The following is a 23,896-nucleotide window of genomic DNA, read 5'->3' as shown; positions in this document are numbered from 1 at the left end:
AAAAAATGTTGCTGCAGCACAGAAATTGCAGCCATAGAGAGGAGTGAGAACACGCAAGAGAAACAGGCCTGCAGACCCCCAGGTCAGTGCAGAAGGAGGGGGAGGAGATGCTCCAGGCACCAGAGCAGAGATTCCCCTGCAGCCCCTGGGGAAGACCATGGTGAGGCAGGCTGTCCCCCTGCAGTCCAGGGAGGTCCACAGGGGAGCAGATCTCCACCTGCAGCCCAGGGAGGACCCCACGCTGGAGCAGGTGGGTGCCTGAGAGAGGCTGTGACCCCGTGGGAAGCCCGCGCTGAAGCAGGGTCCTGGCGGGACCTGTGGCGCCGTGGAGAGAGGAGCCCACGCTGGAGCAGGTTTTCTGGCAGGACTTGTGACCCCACGGGGGACCCACGCTGGAGCAGTCTGTGCCTGAAGGACTGCAGCCCGTGGGAAGGACCCAGGTTGGAGAAGTTCATGGAGAACTGTCTCCCTTGGGAGGGACCCCACGCTGGAGCAGGGGAAGAGTGTGAGGAGTCCTGTCCTGAGGAGGAAGGAGCGGCAGAGACAACGTGTGATGAAATGACCACAACCCCCATTCCCCATCCCACTGTGCTGCTGGGGGTGGTAGGTAGAGAATCCAGGAGTGAAGTTGTGCCCGGGAAGAAGGGAGGGGTGGAGGAAAGGTGCTTCGAGATTTGGTTTTATTTCTCATTACCCTACTCTGGTTGATTGGTAATAAATTGAGTTAATTTTCCCCAAGTTGAGTCTGGTTTGCCCGTGACAGTAATTGGTGAGTGATCTCTCCTGTCCTTATCTCGACCCACGAGCCCTTTGTTATATTTTCTCTCCCCTGTCCAGCTGAGGGGGGGGAGTGGTAGAACGGCTTTGGTGGGCACCTGGCATCCAGCCAGGGTCAACCCACCACAGTGGTAGAAAACTGCATATGATAATCTGTTGTCATGGCTTACAATTTTCACTGTTAAAAATGAACACTGTGTTTCTAAAGCAATTTTGTGCACTTTAAACTTCCAGGTCTTCCCCTTGCTACACATCTGTGCATTAGACTTCTGTACCCAGGCAGACACTGATCTCTCTGCCTTCTCTAGTACAAGATAAATAGTTCACGTGCCAGGACTATTTTGTTACAGCCTCCTTTTGGAACTTTTAATCACCCTTCTTTTTTTCCAGCCTCCTCCCAGAGCGCGGTACCCCACTGCCAGCCCTGCCTGCGCTGGGTACACGAGCAGCACTGGCTCCGTGTCTGCGGGAACGGCCCCTTCACCCTTCAGGCTCAGTATCAAGCGGGAGCTGATGTTCAGCACCGAAGCCTGTTTCACGCTGGCTGTTTATTAGATTAGCCTGTGGCCTGTGTTCAGTACGCCAAGAGGCACAGCCAGAAAGGCCATGTTTCTGTAACTCTGTGGAAACATTTTGCTTGTGCTCAGTTAATCAAGTAATTCAGAGAGCAGAGTAGCCCTGTGCTGCTCGCTCTTATTACTATTAGTCCTCTAATCTTGTGCTATCTGCATATGTTATCAGCAATTATTTGTTCTTCTCCAGAGAGGAGATTAAAAGTAAACAGCTTATGGCCAAGACCTGTTCCTTTAGAGTCCTGACTAGAAATACATCCACTAGAAGATGGTAGTTTTATTATAATTTACAAACTATGGAGGTGATCTAGTTAATACGTGCCGTGCTGATGTAGGTACCAAGTCAAATGTGTCACACTTCCTGCAAATTGCAACCTCATAAAATAAAATTATTTTGGAGAATTGAGAGCTACTTTTTATAATCTCATGTTTACCAGTGGTACAAACATTACTCTGTCTTTTCAGATTTTTTATATGATATACTAGATCAAACGCTATCACTTAAGGACCATGTCCTTCCTTCCTATTTATCTGTGGGTGCAATTTTGTGCCAAACCTGGATCCTGGGAATGAGGCAGAGGCAACCTCAGGAAACCAAGCTGCTGATACAGAGGGTTACAATCCTGAAAAGCCCACATGCCAGCCAGCAGGTAATACCGCACTGCAGCTGCTGCCCAGAGGGGAACAGTGAGGTAGGAAGCACAGGGACCCAGCCCGTGAGGTCTTTTGGGAAACTGGGACAATTTCTGTTTCTCTCCATGTTCCCTGATGGATGCAAAATCAGCAGGATGGGAGAGAAAGCTGCACTTTACGTCTGTGGGGTGGTCAGGTATCAACAAGACCTGAAGCAGTTCAGCTCTGCTTCTGGTTTCCACAAAGGTCAGAATTAAGGCAAAAGTGGGGCTTTGTGTGGTCCTGAGGCAGTTTCCTGCTATCACAGTTATACCATACAATGAGATAATTTTTGTAAATTCATCAAGCTTCAACTTGTTAAAAATTGGACATTTTCCCCCACTAGTCTTAGGAAGAGGTTGGTTTCAAACCATCACTGCCATGATGGCTGGAAACTTTCATCTAATTCCATGCTTAAATTTATTCCTGGCCACTTTATATCCATTTGTTCTTGTGACAGCATTATTCCTTAGTTTAAATAATTCTTCTCCCTTCCCAGTCTTCACCCCCCTGATGTATTTACAGACAGCAATCAGATCCCATCTCAGCCTCCATTTTGCTAGATGAAACAAGCCAGCTGTACTCGGGCTGTGGGACGGAGCTGTGCGGTGCCGCTTCTGCCGGCACGGGGAACTGATACTTGAACTGAAATTACTGGAGTGGAAAACACATCTTGAGCCATCTCTGGCTGCACTGCCCAAAGGGCTCAGCCCTGGGGCTGTGCCAAAATGAAGGAAATGCTCTTTGTCACCTCTGAAGTCACGATTTTAAAATGTTTTGGTTGATATAATATTTCACGCCTTGGCATGGAGAGCTCTCATGAGGTTTCTCTCCTTGGCATGGCTCTGTACCAGGTGGAATGAGCAGCCTCCGGACTGATGCATGGAGCGACCCGCTCAATACCCTTCCAGCAGCGCTCATGCGTCAGGGGGCACGCTTTTGGCCCTGCCTAATGCTGTGCTTGCAGACTGGTAATGGGGAAAGTGTACGACAGTAAGTGTACAAAAAGCGCTGCCTGACAGCACCAAGGATGCCAGCATTGCTTATCCAGGCACCTGCACCTGATGAAAAATGACACTACTGCAATTAAAGTCAAGTCCACCAAGATTTATGTCTATTACACGAAAAATTTCATTAGCTTCTCTTGTGCCTCTTGCTAAGCACTGGAGGGTCCCTAAGGACAGAGCCCTCCCAGGTGCAGAAGAGGACGTTCCTTCAGGTCCTCCAGCCACCACAAAGCAATGCGATAATGCGCCTGCAAGGTACAGTCAGCTGAGGGTGGCTGCTCACAGTCCTGCTAAACAGAGTAATTTAATCACAGGAGCATGATGGTTTGCATGCAAACATGATGTTTGCATCTATTTGCTATGATGAAGCAAAATAAATCCCTACCGCCAGGGACAAGAATCAAAATCCCAGCCCAAACATATGCAAAGATATTAGCTGCACCCTAGCAGTATTTCATAAGCTTCTCTGAAAACAAAAATTATTTGTGTCTCTCAACAGGGAGTTTCCACTAAACTCCTGTCAAAAAGAGAAGAAAAGCAAAATTTGCAGGGCATGGAGATGTCAGGGGGATGTCATCATTTGTTGTGTTTCTCAACCTTCTGCTCAGAAACATCCTAAAAAGAGCTTAGTGGGAATGTGCTTTATCAGCACATTCACAAAGGGGTGAAGTTCTTGCCTATTGGTCCCATTAATAAGAAGACTGCTGAGAAATTACAACACACATCCTAAAGCTTAGTAGCCTGTAATTGCTCCAAATCTCACAAGCACAGCAAGATATACACTGCTTACACTGTGCCTCCAAAATGACCTGTGGAAATCCAGTGTGAAACAGCGAGCAATGAGGCAATGAAGGAAAGAGCAGACCAAGTCTGAATGATCCTTCTTGGGGCCAATGACTTTGTAGTGAAGATGATAACATATGTCAAAGCTGGGATCCATCTTGTAGGATCATTAAAATTCCTAGGCAGCTTCTGCCAGTCAGTCAGAAATTTTAACTCTAATGGTCTGATTTTGCTCTAAACAACTGCATAGCTTCAGGCAGTAGTATTCTGCCACTGGAATTCTTTTCCAACTGATACTTTAGCGATAAGAAAAAATCACAGAAAATCTACAGAAAAATCTGTTCAGTTTGTGTAAAGGGGGAAAAAAAACACATTTAGAAGGGTACTCATGTTGTAGTTAGTGCTAAAATACATAACCCCCTCCAACTTTAAATCAAAGACCTGCATCCTTTGTGTTTAAAAACTGAGTCACAGTGAAGATTCACTTCCACATCGATTTGAAATTTGGTCAAACCAAGCTAAAATAGCATGCTTGTAATTGATGTTTTTTGTTCCCTTGCTAGGTCATTTTGTGCACCCAGGTGCCTACCTGCCGCTTGCCTATTCCTTCTTAAGAGCAAAAGCAAAAAAAAACCTTTCAGAAACTCTGGGAGAACCAATAAATATTGGATTTTACCCTTTTAACTAATTTGGTGGAGCCTCCAGGCAGCCTAGCAGAGTGAATGAGGAATGCAAATAGCTGGCTTTGAAGCTGAGAGCACTCCTGAGACCCTGAGTTTGAACCCAAACCGTAATCTTTCACCTGTGAGACAGCTGCAGATCAGAGCCTTTTGCGAGTTTATCCAAGCAAAGTCGTGCATCTGTTGAAATTTCTCATTTTCTTTCATTTTTTGCTTTTTTTGCCTTTTTTCTAAAGCAGCACTGAAGCCCTTCCTTGCCTAGCCCAGCTGGTTGCTGCTGCAGCCTGGAGCTGAATTCCTGGTTCTCGCTGCAGCCCTTGCACACCATCCTCTTTCCAACATCCCAAACACAGCAGGGTGTAACACCTCCCTGACAACACAGCCTGCAAACATCTCCCTTCCAGAAATAACTTCCCTCTGGTTTACATAATTAGTTGTTTCCGCGAATGTGTGCACACGTGTGAGAGAGAGAGAAAACAGAGGGGAGACAAATATTCAGCATCATGTAGCAGCAGCAGACCTGGGCTCAGATTCCTCTCTACTGCTACTGATACAGTTTTTAGGGACTTCAGCAGGGAGGGCCGAGATATTGTCCTGGCTGTGCCTGACCTGTCCCCCCATGCTCGCTGCCGCGGACCCTCCTTCCTCCAAAAGACCTCCGCCGGTGCCAGCGGCCACCACTCTGTCCCGCGGGAAAATGCGGTAACGAAGGCACGCGTCCCCCCAGTCTGAGGCTCAATGCGCCTTCGCTGACGAAGGACCCGTGCAGGGAGAGCTTTCGGCTTGCCAAACGCCAAGGGATGGCTCTGCCTCGGCAGAGCTGCAGAAAAGGCAGGCGAGCAGAGGACTGGCCAGAACGTCGGCCGGAGGCTCGGCTGGGCTGGGGTGGGAAAGCCCCACTGCTGGTGCCAGCCCAGGACTGCTGCTGCTGCGGAGCCACCGGGGCTCTCCGACCCCTGGCAGCAGCAAGCGTGTTATTCTGCCTCAGGAAGCTCTGCGGTCTCTGCGGCTGTCTTAGTGCCTAAGGGAGGATAAGAGATAAGAGGAACAGGAGGAGGCAGAACAGGAGGAGATACTTTACTTGTAAACCCAGATCCTTGAGAGACACCTGCCAGCTCCGTCAGAAAGCAGCTCTGAGTGACTAACCGCTGTGTTTTCTGAGTCAAGCCACAACTGCAGCCCACAAAATCCCACCATCGCAGGCAGGACGGGATTGCCGCTCCATCTGCACACTATGAACGCAAATGAAATGACCCACGCCGGGCACTGGACCTGCTGCGTGATTCAGCTCATACAAACTGCCTGGGTGCGTGGGGAAGCCAGAGCACTATTTAACCCATCTTGTGAAGCCATTTCTGAGCCCAGGAGCTTGGAAACAGCTGGAGGACTTGTAACACCACAGCCACCAAATGTGCCCATTCCCCCGAAGGCAACTCTGCAGGAGAAGGGGACTGTGTGTGGTGGTACAGGGTCACCTGTCCAGCCAGGGTGTGACACGTGAGGAGGTCACTGAGCACTGATGGAGTTAATGACCTTGTGAAATTAAGGCTGTCGAGAAGGCATGGTCATTCAAAATCATCTTTGAAAATACGCAAATTGCTTTGCTTCCATAGCAGTGGGCATCCTGATGGGTATTTGCTGCAGGCAGCACCCAGGCTGCTGCTCAGGCAGGGGGTCCTCCATGTCAGGGTGTCGGGGACACCCCAGGAGCAAGGGGAGATGGGGCTCTGAGCTGGCAGCCTTGCAAACCCAGGATGGTTTCAGGATGGCTGCTTGTTTTTGTGAAAAGCTACCTCGTAAACAGAGGGGGAAAGTCTCTTTAACTTATTCACTGTTTTAAAACTGCATATAGTAATGCAATGCCATCAGCCCACCCATCCCGCCTGTACGTAGTGGCCTCTAGCCCAAAGGCTCCTCTGCTCCTGGCCTGGAAAAGGCGAGGAGAAAGGCAGAGCTCCTACCTTTGCCTTTACGGACTGGAAGTGGCAATACAAAGCTAAACGCAGGTGCAAATTCGCCCTCAAGCCCCAACCCTCCTGCCAATCCCGCGTGTCAGCCCCCTGCAACAGGAGGCTCTGGCTGCACGGAGCAGGGGCAGTGGGTGCACGGAGCACCCGTGGAGCTCCCCTCGCTGCGCAGACACCGCCAGAGCTGCGACGGGTCTCCCCCCAAATTCCAGCAGAGGTTTCACAGTATGCATGTGCCAGGAGGGGCTTCCAGCTCCGAGCTGGGGCGGCTCCGCGGGAGGGCTGCGTAGGGGTCTGAGCCGTGGGGCAGGACCACCCCTGTGCGGTGCCACTGGGGAAGCATCGCTGGTAGGCACACATCATTTCTTCCTTGGCTCCACAGCAGCTCTGACCTCGTCCCTACAACCAGGGTGGACTTATTTGTATTCCAACAGATCTGTAAGCCGTGGAGTTGCTAAACTACTGAAAACTGGAGACCCGAGTCGCTGCATTGCCTGTTCCAACAACAGCAAGGAAGCACTGGGGCTCACTGCAGTTCAGGACATTTACTGGCACAATAACTCATGTTCCCTATAGGGACCAGTAAGACTCCACAGCAATGCTCTGGTGTTGAGTGCTGGCTGCACGCAATGATTTACTGCACACTTCTCCCAGCGTTTTGTGCACCTTCAGAGTGCTGACATGCGTGTGGGCTGATTGGGTTATTTATTTAATTTTGTATTTATGAAGACAATGAACTTCCAGCCCCCAAGGTGCGTGCTTTTTTTCACTTTGTTTCTTTTGGCTCTTCTAAAAGGAAACTAAGGATGTGTTTTGCTTTGGAGAAATACAATTGGCATCGGCCCTGTCTGAGAAGACCTCTCTATGATGGAAAATGAGTAAATAAACCACTCACTATAGCTTTCCCTGAAGAGACTAATACACTGTACTGTGCTGAACAGTGCACTTCTGAAAGGAAATAGGGAATACACCAAAGTGACCTCCTTGACCCAAATGTTCCGGAGTTTGTCTACTCTGATCATTGCTCAAATATATTTTACCCAAAGTCAACTTCTTTGCTGTGGCAAAATTTCAGAACTTGTTTTATCCAAGAATTCAAGCAATGCTGATCTGGGTTCCCATCCACTTGTGCAGTACGAGAGTTTAATGATTCATGAAGGCATGAGTTTGTTGGTTTGTGTTGAATAAATATCTATGCATGACAAAAGATATGCAAGCAATATGTTTAAAGGGGAAGACAGCATTTTTCAGATGATTATGGCATTTTGCTTTCAGTCTCACGGTTCACAGAACTCCTGAACACATGCTACAGCCATCCAGAAACCCGTATCTATCGCAGTTAATTATTGTACTAATTTTTACCATACGTTAGTTGAGTGCTCATTGTAAATTCTCCTATCCACTCATTATTCAGAATTATTCCCAAGTCCTTTCAATGAATGATATTCCAAACCATAGGTTATTAGAACTATGAATTGCAAATATTTATAATGAATTACACAACTTGTACTGCAGCCAGAGAAACAAACCTTTGTATATGACATGTGAGTTGCAATCTCAGCCATTGAAAAATGAATAGGGCGTGAATTTCAGATTGTAGCCACACCTGCAGATTTCAATTCGCCATTTGCATGTGTCCTGCCTGAATTTTGCAGTCGATGGTACACATCAGAATTGAAATAGGTGAATATCCAGGGGTATTTTCTTTCAAAGCTGAATATTTAATTCTAATACTCTTTCCCACCATACACATAGATCCAGCTATAACCAAATCCTATCTCCTGGCTCTTCATGACATCTTCAAAACATGTTTTGCACCACATCTTACCCCACCCAAGGAATGGGTGTCTCTCACACCAGCTGATGGCAAGTTCAAGAACAAACTAGGTGACAGGAAATCCTTTCCCCATCTTCTGGTTCATAATTCAGAGATATAGTGGGGTGGTTGCCAGGGGATTAAGCAAGCTGTGGTCACCCTCACATCACCGTCAAGCCACTGTGCAGTCTGCTCCCTTGCCCCATAGCCATTGTGGTTTCACAAAAAGTCTCTCCCTACCTGGGTCACCCAGAGCACCACAGTCTTCACAGTTCACTTGAAAAATAAATTTTAAAAAAAGAAGGAATGAGAACTATCTCCCAAGTGGTCTCAGTCTGTGTGTGGTGAGGGCGTCTGTCTCTTCTCACTGCCGTGTTTTATTGCACTCTGTTCCTTCTTCTTCTTTTTTTCCCATTCCTAATATAAATGTGAAAAATCCCAAAATGGGAATGTCAGAACATTTTGACACTAAAGTTATTGAAAGAAAAAAAGAAGAAATGCCTTCCGTCCCTGGAAGGCACTCTTACAGCTCAGATGCATCCAAGAGCATGAGCCTGAATTTTAACAGTGACAAATGTATTTTTGCACTTGCAAATGCACCTGTGAGATGATTGTGAGCAATGACAGAATCGTTTGGACAGGTAGAGCTGAAGGAAAGTTCAGATCTTCTCAAGACTGGAAGTGGAGAGGAGTTAGAAATCCCAGACCTACTGTCAACCACTCCTGACTCCCTCTGAGGCTCAATGACTCACGTCAGCTTAACACATAGTTGCAAATCTGCGGGTTTTGGGGAAGGAACTCTGCCCTAGATCAGCACAAGGTCTATCCTTCTCTTCACTGATCTCCCTGCCAGGGTACAAAAAGCAGCTGTAAAATCCCACTTGCACAACTTCCCCATTTACAGAAGCTCTTGGTCAGGAAGAAACAACTTTGAGGTTGGAAAAGAAATGTGTGAGTCAGGTCCAGCCCCACAGCTTCTCAGCTGGGTTGGTTTGAAGCCAACCCATACAGGAAGCTTTCAATATTTCAGCTGCTGGGCACAAACCCCTTGTATTTCCATGCTAGTAAAGCAAATGTATGTCATACCTTGAGATAATCTGCCTCACTGAATTTCTCTTCCATCCATGCCGAGTTCAACCTTTTTTGCATTTAAGAGAGAAGCACTGAAGAAATGCAAATTCCTCAAGTGAGGTTAACTGTCCAAAGACTACAGTTAGTCAGTTTTCCTTTAATCCCCACACCTCTATCATCACCAGTGCACAATCTGCACCAGGGAAAGAAGTCACACTTTTCTCATCGGTTACAAAGCTGAGGAAAACAATTGCTCTGGGAAGTGCTGGTGTGCAGAACCACATCCCTCCAGCACACGGAGGGAGGAGGGGATGCGGCAGCAGGAATCAAGTGCCTTCTGCGGAGCTGGAGTGATATGGAAGGGCGGGAGATAATCTGACTTGCGCTTGTAGCATGTTGTAGAGAGGCAATGTGCTCTTACCCATAAAAGTACTCATAAAAGCTGGAAGTGGCCAAGATGCCCTGTGCAGGTTTGGTTCTTATGGGGCCTTTTGCAATGGCTGCCACATCTAGATTGACAGGGCTGTTAATACATTTCCATGGATAACTTGTATGGGGGAGCAGAGTGGTACAAGTGGGATGGTGAAACTGGAAATGAGGAAGCCCTGATCTCAACTGCCTGGTGGGATCCACCATTTACTGCAGCCCACCAGAGCCTCCCTAGTTGGCTGGGGTGGCCGAGACCAAGGCCACCTCTAGCTTCGAAGCAGAGGTGACTCTTCACATTTGCTTTGGCCATCGCAGGGACATCGATATGTTTAAAAAGAGTCTCAAAATGAGGAGTTTGTCAGCTCAGGGACACTCAGCACAGAATGAAGGAAACCCCCAGCAGCTCAGCCCTCCTGGAGGTGTGCAGAGCCTCCCCAGCCGCTCACTCTCTTGGGAGCCCATCTCTACCGCCCAGGGTCCCCAGGGCAGTGCTGGCCTGAGCCTGCCTGTCCCACAGGGCACAGGCAGGATGATGAGGTCTCACAGCAAGATAACTTAGTGCAAAAGCAGCGAGACAACTTGGAGACATGAGGAGGCACCGGCATTGCCATCTGCAACGCTTGGAGGTCAAACGTCAGCACAGACTGAAGGAATTCACCTTCTGGGCTGATGGGCTCCCTGCCCTCCACATCTCAAACCCACACAGAAGAGAGGCTCCCTGTCTTCTCTCTGCCTTGTATACTTAACAAAAGGTACCTTGTTGCTGTGCTTACTAGCCAAAATAGATGCCACTCTCTCTTTCTTTGTGTTCAGGCCACCGGGCTGGCCCTGTGGTGAGAGCACGGAGCCGTCCCGGTTACACAGGGATGGGAGCGAGCCCTCCCTCCCTTTCTCCCCACGCAGGGACGCCTTTCCAGCATTCACCCCCACAGCTCCCCAGCCAGAGGTACTGCCTCGCTCGTTGCGGGATGGCACAATGCGTCCAGTAACGGCTGATCTCTCAATCCTTCTAATCGCAGCAGAGGAGCATCTGGCTTGTCCCCAGGAGCACAGCTCTGACAGAAATACAGGCTGAGCATGGCATGCATCCATCACAGACAGAGGGCTCTGGGACTACAGTCCCCAAACAGGTTTTAATCAGCAGAAGATAAATATGTTGTAATGTCCTTCATGACTTAAAAAGCTTGAGAGGTCTGTCTCAAGGTTGTGACAAGCCCTGCCCCATCTTCCATCCATTATACAGCTCAGGACTCTTTCCAAAACTTCAGAGATCATTGCAGAAGGGAGCTCAGGGCAAACTAGCAGATCAGCCTCAGCTGGGAAGTGCTCAGTATCTGATTTAGTCTCCAGATGAGTTCAGCTCTGAACACAAATATGGTTACCAAGTCCTCATCTGCATGTGAAGAGCCATGAATCCATCTACCAAAGGAACCAGATCTCCTCTAGACAGTTGCACAGAAACACCTATGGGTTTTTTTCATAGATTGCAGTTTGTTCTGATATTATGAGAGATAATTGTTCTTCCCTTCCTTCCTCCTGTGCTTTGCCTCCCACCTCTCTGCTCGGTGAGGAGAAGACCACAGAGGGTGCCTCATACCACCAAGAGCCCTCTGAATCCCTCTGCAGCCCTGCAGTGCACAGCCCACACACTCTGTCTTGCAAGGAACACATTGTGGTACTCAGTGAAGGATGGGGGGGGGTGAGGTGCGGGGTTCAAATTCAGCGGGACCCCAAACTGCCAACCAGCAGGACTATGTCCTGTAGCCTGTGTGAGACACACTCAGCTCCCAGGGCTCCTGCAGAGCTGGGTGCTGCTGGCCTTGCACAGGGGCAGGCTTTGACTGAGTTATGGTAAAAGGCAGACACCCCAGCATTTTCTGAGCTGCTAAAACACAACCGCAAGTATCTCTCCCCCCAGAGAGCCACTGAAGTGCCCCAGCAGGGTCAAGACGTTTGGGGAAGTTCATCCTTTGCCTTTCATTAGTTCAGCAGACGCAGCAGTGGCTGGTGGGGCTACAAAGGCAGAAGCTGAGAAGGGGCAATGGGCGTCATGATCCCTTTGCTAGAGAAGACGGAGTAGGCAGCCTCCCTCAAGGTGCTCCCCGTGGGGTCAAGCTGTTCCCCTCAGACCAAACAACAGGCCAAAATGCATACATGACTTCTGCGCTCTCCCAACTCTTTCCTGAACACACTTCTGGAGAAACTGTGCATGCCAACACTTCTCTGTTACCTACAAACCCTGTTTTTTGAGCACCCTAAGGATTTCTGGACACTTCTCTTGCCTCCTCCCTTTTTAAACAGTTAATCCATCAGATATTTCAAATGCAAAGTGAAACCAATCCTTTATGAAAACTCTGGAGAAGTAGTCTTTCTAGTGACTCCAGGCATTTAGCAGCATCCGAGAAACACTCACCTTAGTACATGAGTCGATCCATTTATTGTGGTGGTGGAACAGGGGACCGTCTGCCCCAAGATGGAAGGCCTTCGGTATCGCTCATCACCACAGCACAGGATGATGAGGAAGGCACGTCTGAAAGACTTGTTCAGGAAGGCGTAGAGGAAAGGGTTCAACCCTGAATTGATGTAGCCCAGCCAGAGGAAAGCCGTCCACAGCTTTCCCGGCACCGTGTAGTTTATGAAAGGGTCCACTATGTTTGTGATAAAGAAGGGAGCCCAGCACAGGCAGAAGCACCCCATGATGATGCACAGGGTCTTGGCAGCTTTGGTCTCAGTCTTCATGCGGTGGGTGCTGTGCTGGTCCGGGTGGTGCTGCCGGCCGTCGGTGGGGGCCCCCGCGCGCTGCAGCACCCGGATCTGTCGGGCGTGCTCCCTGGCCGTGACGTAGATGCGGTAGTAGGCCAGCACCATCAGGAGGAAGGGAATGTAGAAGGCCACCACGGAGCAGGTAATGGCGTATGGCTTGTTGACCATGAAGATGCAGTAGGTGGAGTTGGAAGCCTTGTTGAACTGCCTTTGCTGAATCTGGGGCGGGGGGAGGAAGGACAAGGACAAAGAAGGAAAGAAGCTCAGCACCGCTCCTCCGACAGCAGCAGTCTGTTTGCCAGGACACCTCACCACCGCTTTCCAATTCTCTCTCCTCCCTCCCCTCTCCCACCCGCGGTACCTGCCTTGTCCCACTGCCGCTGCCTGTCCCACCTGTGCTCACACCGTGGGCTCTCAGGCCCTGCCGGTCCCCAGGTCTGCAGGACCAGCCCGCGTTGCAGCTCCGGCTTCCTAGAGCATGCCTCAACCCGGCCAGTGAAAAACCAGCCTAGCTCCCCAGTTCTGACACAGCGAAGGGGGATAACTTCTCTTTGTGCCATGCGGTTTTTTTCAGTGCTCACTGCTCTGTCCATCAGGTTTAAAGCAAGGATGCACAAGTTTCACCCAGCCGAGTCCCACAGGGGTATTAGAGAAGGACCAGATGGACAGGGAAGGGACTGGGCTGCAGCATCTGGGGGCAGCTCCAGGCTGGGGGTGGCACCGAGCTTCCCCGGCACTGGGGCTGTGGGCAGCAGCGCGGGCAGAAGCCTGCAGGTTGAGTCTGTAGGCTGTGATCTAGTCAGTGACTTGTGATGGAAACAGAGCGAGCAGAGAAGAAAGGCGTCTTGCATGTGAGTTTGGGGAGCAGGGGGCATAACTGGGACAGACCGGATTTCTCTGAGGCTATTCTTGCTACAAAACAGTATCACTGCAGGTTCTTCAGTCCCATAATTTTTGGTGTTTATTCCAACAGGAGAATAACCCCATCTCCTATTTAAAACTATAATACCAAAATTATTTAATTGGGCATGTAAGGAAGTTTTCCTCTAAAGTAAACTATGAAGCATTCTCACTAGGTGGTGTTTGAACCCTGCACTACCTCTCAGCATGCAGCTACTGAAACTGGCACAGTGAACTCCAGCAAGTTACAAGGAAGGACAGGGCTCGCACTGGTGTTTAGAAAAGCTGGTACAGACAGCTGGGTGTTGAGCCTTTTCTGAATAGGTGGGGGCAAGAAATTAGTGGAAGAAACCAGATAGCTGACATGGTTTGTTAAATAAACAAAATGCACCTCCCTTTTCTACCAGCTGCATGTCCTAAAGATGCTTGTCTGGAAGCAATTTTGGCTTTATCACCTTGTCTAGAGGCTTGGCAGCTTGCACCTGTTAGTCTCCACAAGCCAAAAAGTATTCATAGCTCCTTGACTGAGACTTGGCATAGAAAATGCCACAACTCTTTAAACAAGCTATTCTAAATAAGGTGTTTTCACAGTTTGCCATTTTTAATTCCTGCATCTCTACATTGGAAGGAGAACAGATTTGCAGCTCTTAACATCTTGTCCTGTAGACGGGATTCTGCAAGTGAAGCCAGACTGCAGTGGGGAAAATTGACTTGCATGGGGAAATTTCACCTTCTCCCCCATTTCAAGGCTCACACCAAGACAGGGGATATTGATGGGACTGGCCCAAAGCACCATCCCTTCTGGGGATGTCTGGGTTTCCTGGCTCTCCAAACATCGCTAGCACGGCAAGGAGGGACCCTCGGGCTGAGCCGGCAGTGGCCAGCACTTCCCTGAGAGCTGCAGAGGCCAAGGGGAACCGAGGACTCCTGAGGTGCCCATCAGGAGCCAGCTGGAGCTCGGCGTGTTTTCAAAGTACTACTCACTGAACTGATTAGTAGATGCGGGTAAAATCCTCTCCCAGAGCCACCACTGTCTTTGTGACAGTCCTTCCAGGACAGAGTCATTTCAAACCCCCTTAAGGACATCCTCCAGAAATTCAGCAGCCCCTCTGCACTGATAACAAGAGGTTTCTCATTGAGCGTCTCTTGCCTTCTTTTCTCTGAATATCGCTTTTTAAAGAAGAATATACAGCACCGAATATATTTGATACCAGGTTGGTGTACCCCCTTTGCTACTCACCAGATCAATGATGCCAATGCTATTCCAGCCTTGCATGATAGGAAGGAAAGAAATAAATGTTGGGATTACCCAGCACCCTCCAAGCATTACAGCGATGCGCAGTGGAGTCATCTTGTTCCTGTAAACCAGAGGCTGGCAGCAGATAGCATAGTACCTGCAAGGAGAAAAGCGAGAGAACAACCGTCATCAAAGGAGACTTCCAAGTCTTCTAAAAATAAAACTGTAAAGCATTTTCTCCAGCTTGTTTCTCCTGCCTTTCCAAATAGAGAAAAGAATGAGTCTATAGCCTATTTCTATTGACTGCCTCTCACACAAGGAGCTCAGGATGTTTCCACAGCATGAGTAAATAAGGTTTCATAGTGCCTTGCAGGGGAAAGCCAGTATTTTCTGTTTTCCAGCTAGGGAAAATGAGGCACAGATTAATGCTGTGGTTTGCCTGAGGTTGCAGAGCAAGGGAGTGACTTCATATTCAGCTCTCCTCTCCCTCTGCACTTAGTCACTAAGCTGTCTGCACCCTCCTTACCGCGGTGAATGAGTACACCTTCCTTCCATGTAGCCATAACTGAGTAACTGTTGGGGTTTTCCTAACTGCAATGGACATTTATTTTGACAAGACTGCAAAAGCTGTTATTGCAAATTAACAAAGTGTTTCAAAGCTGTGAAAATGTCAGTAAAATGAAGTGTGTTTTCCCATAACGAAGCTCCCTTTCTACCTCCCAGGAATCAGCCTTTTGCCTGGCCAGGCTTTAACCTTCTGCCACGAGGACAGGGCAACCATCTGCATGGGGCTTCTAGTCTTTTCACCATCAGGAGGACGTGCCCTGCACTCTCCTTTCTCCTCCTGATCCATCCAACATATTCATAGTACAACAGGTCCCTGCTCTTAAAATAACAAGTAGCTATAAACTAAAAAAGTCTTCTCAAAGAGAGAAGAACTCTTTCTCTTTGTTTGGCCCCTGTGCTACCCACCTGCTAGCGGATTTCTAGATCAGGAAGGTATATCAAACCTAAAACTGGGAACCTCATTGCTCTGAAATTAATATATGCCCATAAGCATAGCAGATCAGCAACCATATCATCCTACTGCAGATTTTTGGTGGTCCTGACCTGACAGTCTGTCTCAGGTTCCCAATGAAATATTTTTGATCTCTAGATTTTTGGATGTCAGCACACTTTGTAGAAACAGTGCTGATGTCCCCATAGCTGTGACAGGGAACTGGGGTCCAGAGACACAAGAAGTGCCCATAAATTCTCAGGTCTTCTGAATAACTGAATGTATAATTCAGCTATGTGCCTGATGAATACATTTTCTTAGTGAATGAATAATGATTATCTGGTAGATGTAGTTTCCAGATTTGGCAAGCACAGAAATTATGCAATATGGTGCCCCCATAGGATAAGAGAATTGCATTGAAGAAGTGGCCACAGTTTCAATAACTATTTATAAAGGGAATGAATAATCTGTCAGAGATTTTTTTGAGTCAAGCCTCAACATCAAAGTATAATATGTATCTACAGCGAGCCTCACTGCTGAATGCCTATAAAAGTTGATTTTATGAGGTCAGCAGAATCATGAGAGACGTTAAATTAGCAAACACACGCTAAAGCTGGACCATAACCTGAGGAGATGCCTGTGAGAATTTCTAAGTGCCATCAGCACATTAAAATAAGACATATGTGAATGCACCCATACCCAGTTTATGTGTATGTATTAGAGAGATGTCCTTGAGGTGTGCAATTTATTTCATCAAGATTTAAGTGGGAACCAAAACTTTTGTGCTAAACAGGCACAAAAATCTAGGAATTTCCAAATTTTTTCAAGACTTTTTTTAAAAAAAGTCATGTGGAGTCAACTGAATTGCTTTATTTTGATAAAATCAGATTATATATTCCACACAAAGGGTTGAAATAATATCAAAGTGTCAAAAGAAAACATTTTTTATAAGTCTCTTTGAAACAAGATTCAAAATGTCACAGGGGAAAAATGTTGAAACAAGCATTCAACTATTTCAATTTGATAATTTCTACACTCTCTTCTGTGTGCATGAAAATCAGCTTGTTCCTCTGAAAAGTTTCACTTTCAAAGAAATGGTATATTTGACAGTAACTGTTCTTTTAGAGCATTGGGTGAAATGTTCCTCTCGTGGAGCTCATGCTAAGAGCCATGGCAGTCAGTGGGGCTGATTCCTGTCCCCACTAACATGGTCCTCACATCCCTCCCACGAGGGACGAGGGGAAGCTGAATAATTTACAGGAATAGGATTTACTTAGTTTTGGTGTTTGCCTTCATTGGATTGTGAGTTGAACAAGTGAGGGTATCCAGCCTTGAAGATATGCAAACCTCAACTGATTAAGGCCCTGAGTGACCTAATTAAAGGAAGATAGATTTAAGTTTGAATTTGGCCCTGTGTTGAGAGGAGGGCTGGATTAGAGACCTCCAGAGGTCCTTTCCAACCTACATTTTTCTAAGTCTTTCAGACAATGAGGACCATTATGGTCAGATTTCAATATCTTAATGATTTCAGAGGATAGACTAAATATTTCCTTTGTTCCTAGGATAACTACCTTCCTCATGACAGCCACAATGTGTTTGTGTAACCTTGTCCTTTGTTGTTAGAGCTTATTGCTTTTGGATTTCCCCCTGCTCTCCTGATTTCCTTCCCCCAGGTAATAAACTGACCTTTGAATTCAAACAGGTATTTTCGGTAATGTTTTTGACTGCTTATTAGGACAGATGGTGCTTCTGTTGGCATTACGTGCAACGGCTCTTCTGACTCTAAACACAAGGGAGATATATCTGGCATATTTAATTGTTTACTATCTGAGAGGCACCTACTGGAAAGTGCTACCCAGTGCTGGACATCAAAGGATTCCTGTAACATGCCTGATGGCAAGTTACTGCAAGTCACAAGAGACTACATTTATTTGCAGAAAAGGCAGAAGAAGAAATTCAATAAATAAATGGGAAAGAACAGCCAAGACACCAGCTACCATTTCACAAGTTGAATAAGCAAACAGAAAAGGAAAACCACGATACATTGCTAATTAACTAGAGCAGGAAAACAATTCTTCCAGGCAGTTTGAGTTATTACATTTCTGTACTTCTATCTCTGCTGCAGCTGACAGCATTACACTGACTTGTACATGCTACTAAAGGCCATTAGAGTAAAAATTATGCCTGTAAAAATGACATCTTAAGCTCTCATATTTCTTCCCTCCCAGTGATTCAGCAGCAATTTTCCTCCACTTACATGTCAAAAGATTATATATTTTTTTTAAATTTTTTTTTTGCTAACTGCTGCTACCATGACTTCCCCTGTGTTCAGAAAGTCGAGCTGGGTTCCTCCTGCCCTACACTGTTATCAGTAACAGAGTTCCACAATTGGAGTGTGGGTGACAATTTTGCTGATGGCGAGGGAGGCAGAGAAGCACACCATCCACTTTTCCACAGCTCAGCAGGATTTCCATTCGGTGGCCCCAAGAGTCAGATAATAGAAATCTGTATATGCTAACAGAAGTCATTGAAGCCACACCGATTTTTTGCAGTAGCTGGTGATTTGATGTATGTGATGGTTTGGGCATTTAAGCAGCTATTTATTCACTGAGAGAAAAGTAATTATATCTCTAAGATTATCAATAGTTTTAGTCAAAAGCTGAAATAAAGACATTTTCTTATTCTACATTTCTGCTTCCTTTCAAGCTAAAGCTGTTTTCCTGTGCTCCTAAGGAATATCTATTATGTACCAGTATGACAGTGTGATGGATGAATACAAAATGTAATACATACACTTGATTAATATGATGTCCAGGTTTAATTAAATATTAATTCTTACTATTATCAGTCAAGACCCACGTTTCTGCAGTTTCTTGAAAATGTTAACTTCCCTGTTACCTATAGCAGAGCAGATGATGTGAAACACATGCTCTCCCCCGCCTCTGTTACACCATTCTTCGCTGAAGGGGAAATACAAGAATCCCTTCCTCGAGCTGTAGATCTTCCAAGCAGCTCCATAAAGCAAAGGTTATTATAATACTTTTCCTTTCCCATATCAGACATTTGCCACATGAATGAATCAAGTGCTAACATTTTACAGATGGCTCAAAAGAAGAAATCCATAGCTTCTATGGCCTTACTTACGGCTCTTATGGCCACTGCAGGTATGTCCGGCTACCGAGGGTTTGCAACCTGCCCAGCATCACTTGGTCACTCTGTGGAACAGTGCAGTGGCCAGACTCTGTCTCAAGGAACATGAATGTGATGCTCCCTGGTCTTCCAGTGGAAGTTCCAGCAATATGGATGTGGGGGGACCAATTAGTGCCAAGTGGATCAATTCCCAAAAGTGGACCTCATGTGTTATGAACGCTCTCCCAGCACCTCCGAGGGGATGCAGGTGCACCTCTATTATGTTCGTGAAAGCTATTAAAAACGCTGACGGTTCAGTGACTCAGTGCCCCAGTCTGCAGGGCAATCTCCTCCCTATTCCTACATGCATCACCAGCAGGAGCTGCCGCAGTCACTCATATACACAGTGTCCACGACCTGTAAGAGCAAAATGTTTTATCCTTTCCCAACAGGACTGGCATTTTGCCTGTTGGCGAGCTCCTCTTTACAGTCAGTGCTACGTGTAAAAGCAGAAAGCAGATATAAATGCCTGATGAACTGTATATCAGCAACACATTGGTACCTAATAGCCTTCAGCACTTTGGGTAGAGAAGACATAATATCACATTCCTCAGTGGCAGGATCATGGACAGCTTGCCTAATGTTAAGCTTGTGTATATGTGAAGATAGGAAAGGGCAGATAAGAGGGAAGCTGTGAAGCCAAAGAGAAAATAGAAAACGAACCTCAGTTATATTCTTGCCTTGTACAACTGAATGCTGAATCTGCTGTGGTGGCCCAAGGCTTTTGTGGAAATGTAAGTGCTGTAAAACATGGGTGTTTGCTGTTGCCATTTTGCCTGTATGAAAGATCCCATGCATATATGCACACACATGTATGCACACTCCTTGTATCATACCCTGCCTTTCCTCCAGGAAAAAAAAAATAGAAAAAAAAAGATTCTTGAAAAGCACATCAATTTTTAAGTGATGACACCTGTAGGTATTACAAGTTTATAGTTTCTAGGTTCTTGTAGACAAGAAAGGAAGGACTGAGACTGAGAAACAGCATTGCATTTCAACACACTAGTGACCTAGATCTGACAGCAGCATAATTTAGCTGTGGTCCATGGCAAGGACAGCTATTTGTGGTAGTGACTGTCTGCATACTCATCAAGCACGAACACAATGAGACTCCATTTGTGACCGGGATCCATGGTTAGGACTGAAATCAAAGCTCCAAGAATCTACATGACCAGCTGGGCCAATAACGTTAACATACACCAGTTTCTGTGGTTCAACAGAAGCAGGCAGTGATACAGCAGCCAGCACATCTGGCCACCCATCAGCCTGGACATCCAAGGGCCTCCTCAAGCCCATGGCAGTGGAAAACCTGCCCTGGGCACATCTCCAGAGAGCAGTCCTGGCGTCCTCAGCTCCTGCCTCAGGATCAGTGATGCTCTAACCACACTGCTGCTCTTTCCTTGCCTTCTGCGCATTACAGAAATATAATTACTTAGCTGCATTAGGTAATTCCTTGCCCTTGGAGAAAAATTAAAGTATCTCCCTGGTTTGCAATACAATTTTGTTTGAGCTACGGGTATGTAGACACTACCCTGCAAGAAGCTCCTCGGATATCACAGACAGACAAATACACACCCACCTTTACTAAACAGACTGGTTCTGTGGGTGGCCCACATTTAAAACCATTTGGTGTCATGTGCATGTATTATATACATACCATATGTTTTATCATCACTGGGGCCAAAACGAGCCAGGGAAAATTTACTGAATATTCATACTGAATAATTTTTTACCCCCCTTAAATAATCCAGAAAAAAGAAGAGAAGAGGGTGGGATAACTGTGGGTGCTATTAGCTCTCTCCCAAAGTTAGGGTGCAACAACCATGCCCATACAGGCTCTGTGCCTGTATGTGTCTGCTGAAGCGTGTCTTAAACACCAAAGTGGGAATGATCTGTTTGTGAGTTCCTAAGGAAAGAGAGGCCAAAGAAAAGCAAAAGGAGACAGCCAGACTGGGCGAGCTGCCACCGCAGGGGACTCTGCTCTTATCCTGACAGCCGGGAGGAGGCTGAGCCCGGCCGAGGGGCTCCGGGGGCTGCCTGCCCGGGCAGCCAGCTCATGCTGAAGACACTGAACTGCACTGATGGAAAACTCTTGCAGGCAACAGGGATGTTTATTTCAGAAGAGAGATGCTGCTTCTCCTTGCGGGACACAAGTTATATATGAGGATTTGGCTAGTTTGGAAGATCCCCTTAGTCTTTTTGGAGCTCTACTCTGGTGCACTCCACAAAACCCGCAACTGAGCGTGGTTTTGCATGCTCCTCCTCTCCCTCAGTGAATCCAGACTGGGCCTGAGTCTTCAGCTGAACCCTGACCAAGTGATGAAGTCTAACGAGCTAGAATCTCAATTTATTTGTGCCTGCATGAAATTAAAACAGCACTACTGGCTTTGCTGATATTTCAGTGAAACCAGATTCTGGCCTCTGCATAACCAGATTTTTACATTTTTGGGGAGAGAACAGGTCTTTCTCTTTTCCTTTTTTCCACTGAGCAAATAAGCTATGGTCTCTGACAGTGCCAAATAAAACAGTTATGCATTGCTGGTCCAGAAAAAAAATTGTCCTAAAATGATTATATCTAACAAAATTAAATTCTTATTAGAAAAACAACGGCCTGCTGGTGTTGAGATAATTACACTGAGAAAAATGCTAAAGAGAACAGTTAATTGGAACTGGATAAATTTAGCTAGTAATACAAACAAATGTATGTTGCCAAACGGAGATAGAGGACTCCTTCATGGTCCCCGTGTGGGTCGGTGTGTGTGGAGGGTTATTGGCAGCAACAGTGGCAAAATAAATTACCATATTTCTAGAGGGTTTGTAAAGATTAATAAAGGACAGTGCATCCCTCAGGCTGTGCCGTGGCCATCTGTTCTGTTATTTTTCTTAATGCTCTCAGACCTGAATTCTGCAAATCCCGTGTTAGCTTTCTTGCCAAGCGGAGCGCCGACAGGGATAACTCCACAGTTACGTGTCGTGTCTCGCAGCCCCTGTGGAGGGTCTCCCCTTGCCCTTGCTCAGCCCCTTCGTGTGCTGCCTCTCTGTCCCTCCACCTCAGCACCGGGGAGCTGCCCGAGATCAGATGCTTTTCCAGCTGAAAAGGGCACGGGGGATTTACGGCCCCGTTCAAAACTATAGCTGGAATTTGTGTCATATAATCAGATTGCCGGCTGCCTAATCATTACTTACCAATAGCTATTTAAAACCTAATAAGTCTCCCCACTAATAACCTCTCCCTGCCCCTGGCCAGCCGGCAGATGTTTCGCAGCGCCCCGCTGGGCACAGCTCCTTTCCCCCGTCCTTGAGAAAGACATCCCGCTCCCGACCTCCAGCCCCACCGTGGCCCAGGCATCCTTTGGCGAGCCGGGCGATCGCCCCGTGCCTCGGCTGCGTCGGCTGTAACGCCGTGCAGAAGAGACGAGCACGGAGAGCGATGCGATGCCGCGCTGGATACGGGAGGCAGCAGGCAGGAGGGGCAGAGCCGGCGGCCCCCCAAATGTCCCCCCTCCGGTGCCCATCCACGTGCTCTCACGGCCGTGCACCATCCCACCCCACGCAGGGAGAGGGTTTCTTCTCCAGACAGACTGCCACGGCAGAGCACCGGGGTTTGGGAATCTCTAAACCGCTGTCTCTCTCTCAAGGGATTGTGCTAATTTGATGTCTGAACAGTACATTAATGTTAATTAATGTTTGTAAATGGCGCGACGAGCATCTGTCACTCTGGTGCTCCAACACTCTTTGGATACATCTGTTTTGCTTTAGCCTTTATTTAGCAGCGATTATGTGGTATGTTTGAATTCCAGTAAGATTAGCGTTGAATATACAAACACACAGTTAGGTCTGTTTTGTTGCGTGTTACACAGCAAATCTGCAAATGTTTCGAACACGCCAGGCAAACAGTGTACCTAGTGCCCAGCAGAGACGTAGACTTGGAGGAAAGCTCCACGGGCTGGGACACAGCCAGGAGAGCTGGAGCAGAGAGAGGGTGCAGGATGCTGTGGCTGCATGAAGAGCAGAGGTGCCAGATGTGCACCTAAGGCCAAGAACACAGGCATTTAGGACCTGTTTGTTTCTCTGTTGGTTTTTTTTTCCCCAAGACATTGAGAAGTAATTGTATTGCAAATTGTACTGCAAATATTGGAGAAGAAAATTGCCTTTCCTGACAGGTTAACTGTATTTGGAGACTATCATAGCTTCTTGGTCTATTTATATGCAGTGCAATTATTTTTATTGCATAGGCATAAAGAATGGATATGTATGCATAAAACATGCAATAAGTAAATAATTCAAGGCTAAATCTTTCTTTTACATTAGAATACCAAAGAGATGATGCAAAGGCATAACCCAGCAACAGCAAAATTTTGATTCAGTGAGCCCTGAGATACCTCTGATACTCGGAAAAACACTTTTTCAGATAAGACTGTCTCTAAGTCTCTGCAGTAGTTTGCTCCCTGTGTCTGACTGGCAAGATCAGTTTATCCTGTGGTGATTTCTCCAGATTTTCTCAAATGCCTTTAAGAATTAAAGCCTGAATGCTTTTTCTTTTTTCTTTTTCTGATGCGCTAATGGAAATAGATACAAGATATTATCAGATAAAGTCTTTTCAAGCAACACTTTCTGAAATGCTGAAGAGAATGACTTTCCAAACTGAGTCCTGAGGATTAGATTAACCACCCAGTTTTCTTAAAAACCCCACAGTTGTATGCCCTGAAATAAAACAGAAGGCAGGGAATATATGAATCACAGGAAAAACACTAGCTAGAAGAAGCATACTCCCATAAAGTCTGAACAAACAGAAGGGCAACAGCTAGCAAAAATTAAATAAAACACTGTGAAGGAAGCAATGCTGTCAGGGCTCCTCCAACCCAGCTGCCAGGACGGGTGAAGCAGTGGTGATGGAGAACTGGTCGATGATGGGCTGAGTCACCCCTCCCTGCACAGAAACCCAGGCATTCATCTACCTGCTCTGACCTTCTCGGAGCCATCCACCACTTTTTCTTCATCTGTTCTGTCCTCTTAACTCTGTTTGGGAGTCAGTT

The 23,896-nt window shown here is 46.9% G+C and overlaps 1 protein-coding gene across 3 annotated transcripts in view; it reads right to left on the bottom strand.

The window, feature by feature from the left end:
* HTR4 (5-hydroxytryptamine receptor 4) overlaps nt 1-23,896 on the bottom strand; it is a 143,116-nt gene that overhangs the window by 46,208 nt on the left and 73,012 nt on the right. For 2 of the 3 annotated variants that reach the window (XM_075056395.1, XM_075056392.1), the window contains 2 exons: nt 14,678-14,831; nt 12,188-12,756 (listed from right to left, as the gene is read on the bottom strand). In XM_075056395.1, coding sequence (XP_074912496.1) covers nt 12,188-12,756; nt 14,678-14,831 — 723 coding nt within the window. Of the gene's footprint in view, nt 1-6,907; nt 8,692-12,187; nt 12,757-14,677; nt 14,832-23,896 lie in introns of those variants that run through there. The other variant, XM_075056393.1, reaches the window with a different exon arrangement.

Source organism: Buteo buteo, chromosome 24, assembly GCF_964188355.1.
Source record: "Buteo buteo chromosome 24, bButBut1.hap1.1, whole genome shotgun sequence".
Taxonomy (NCBI): domain Eukaryota; kingdom Metazoa; phylum Chordata; class Aves; order Accipitriformes; family Accipitridae; genus Buteo; species Buteo buteo.
Note: the sequence above shows the minus strand (reverse complement) of the source record. Positions and strands in the feature narration are given on the sequence as shown.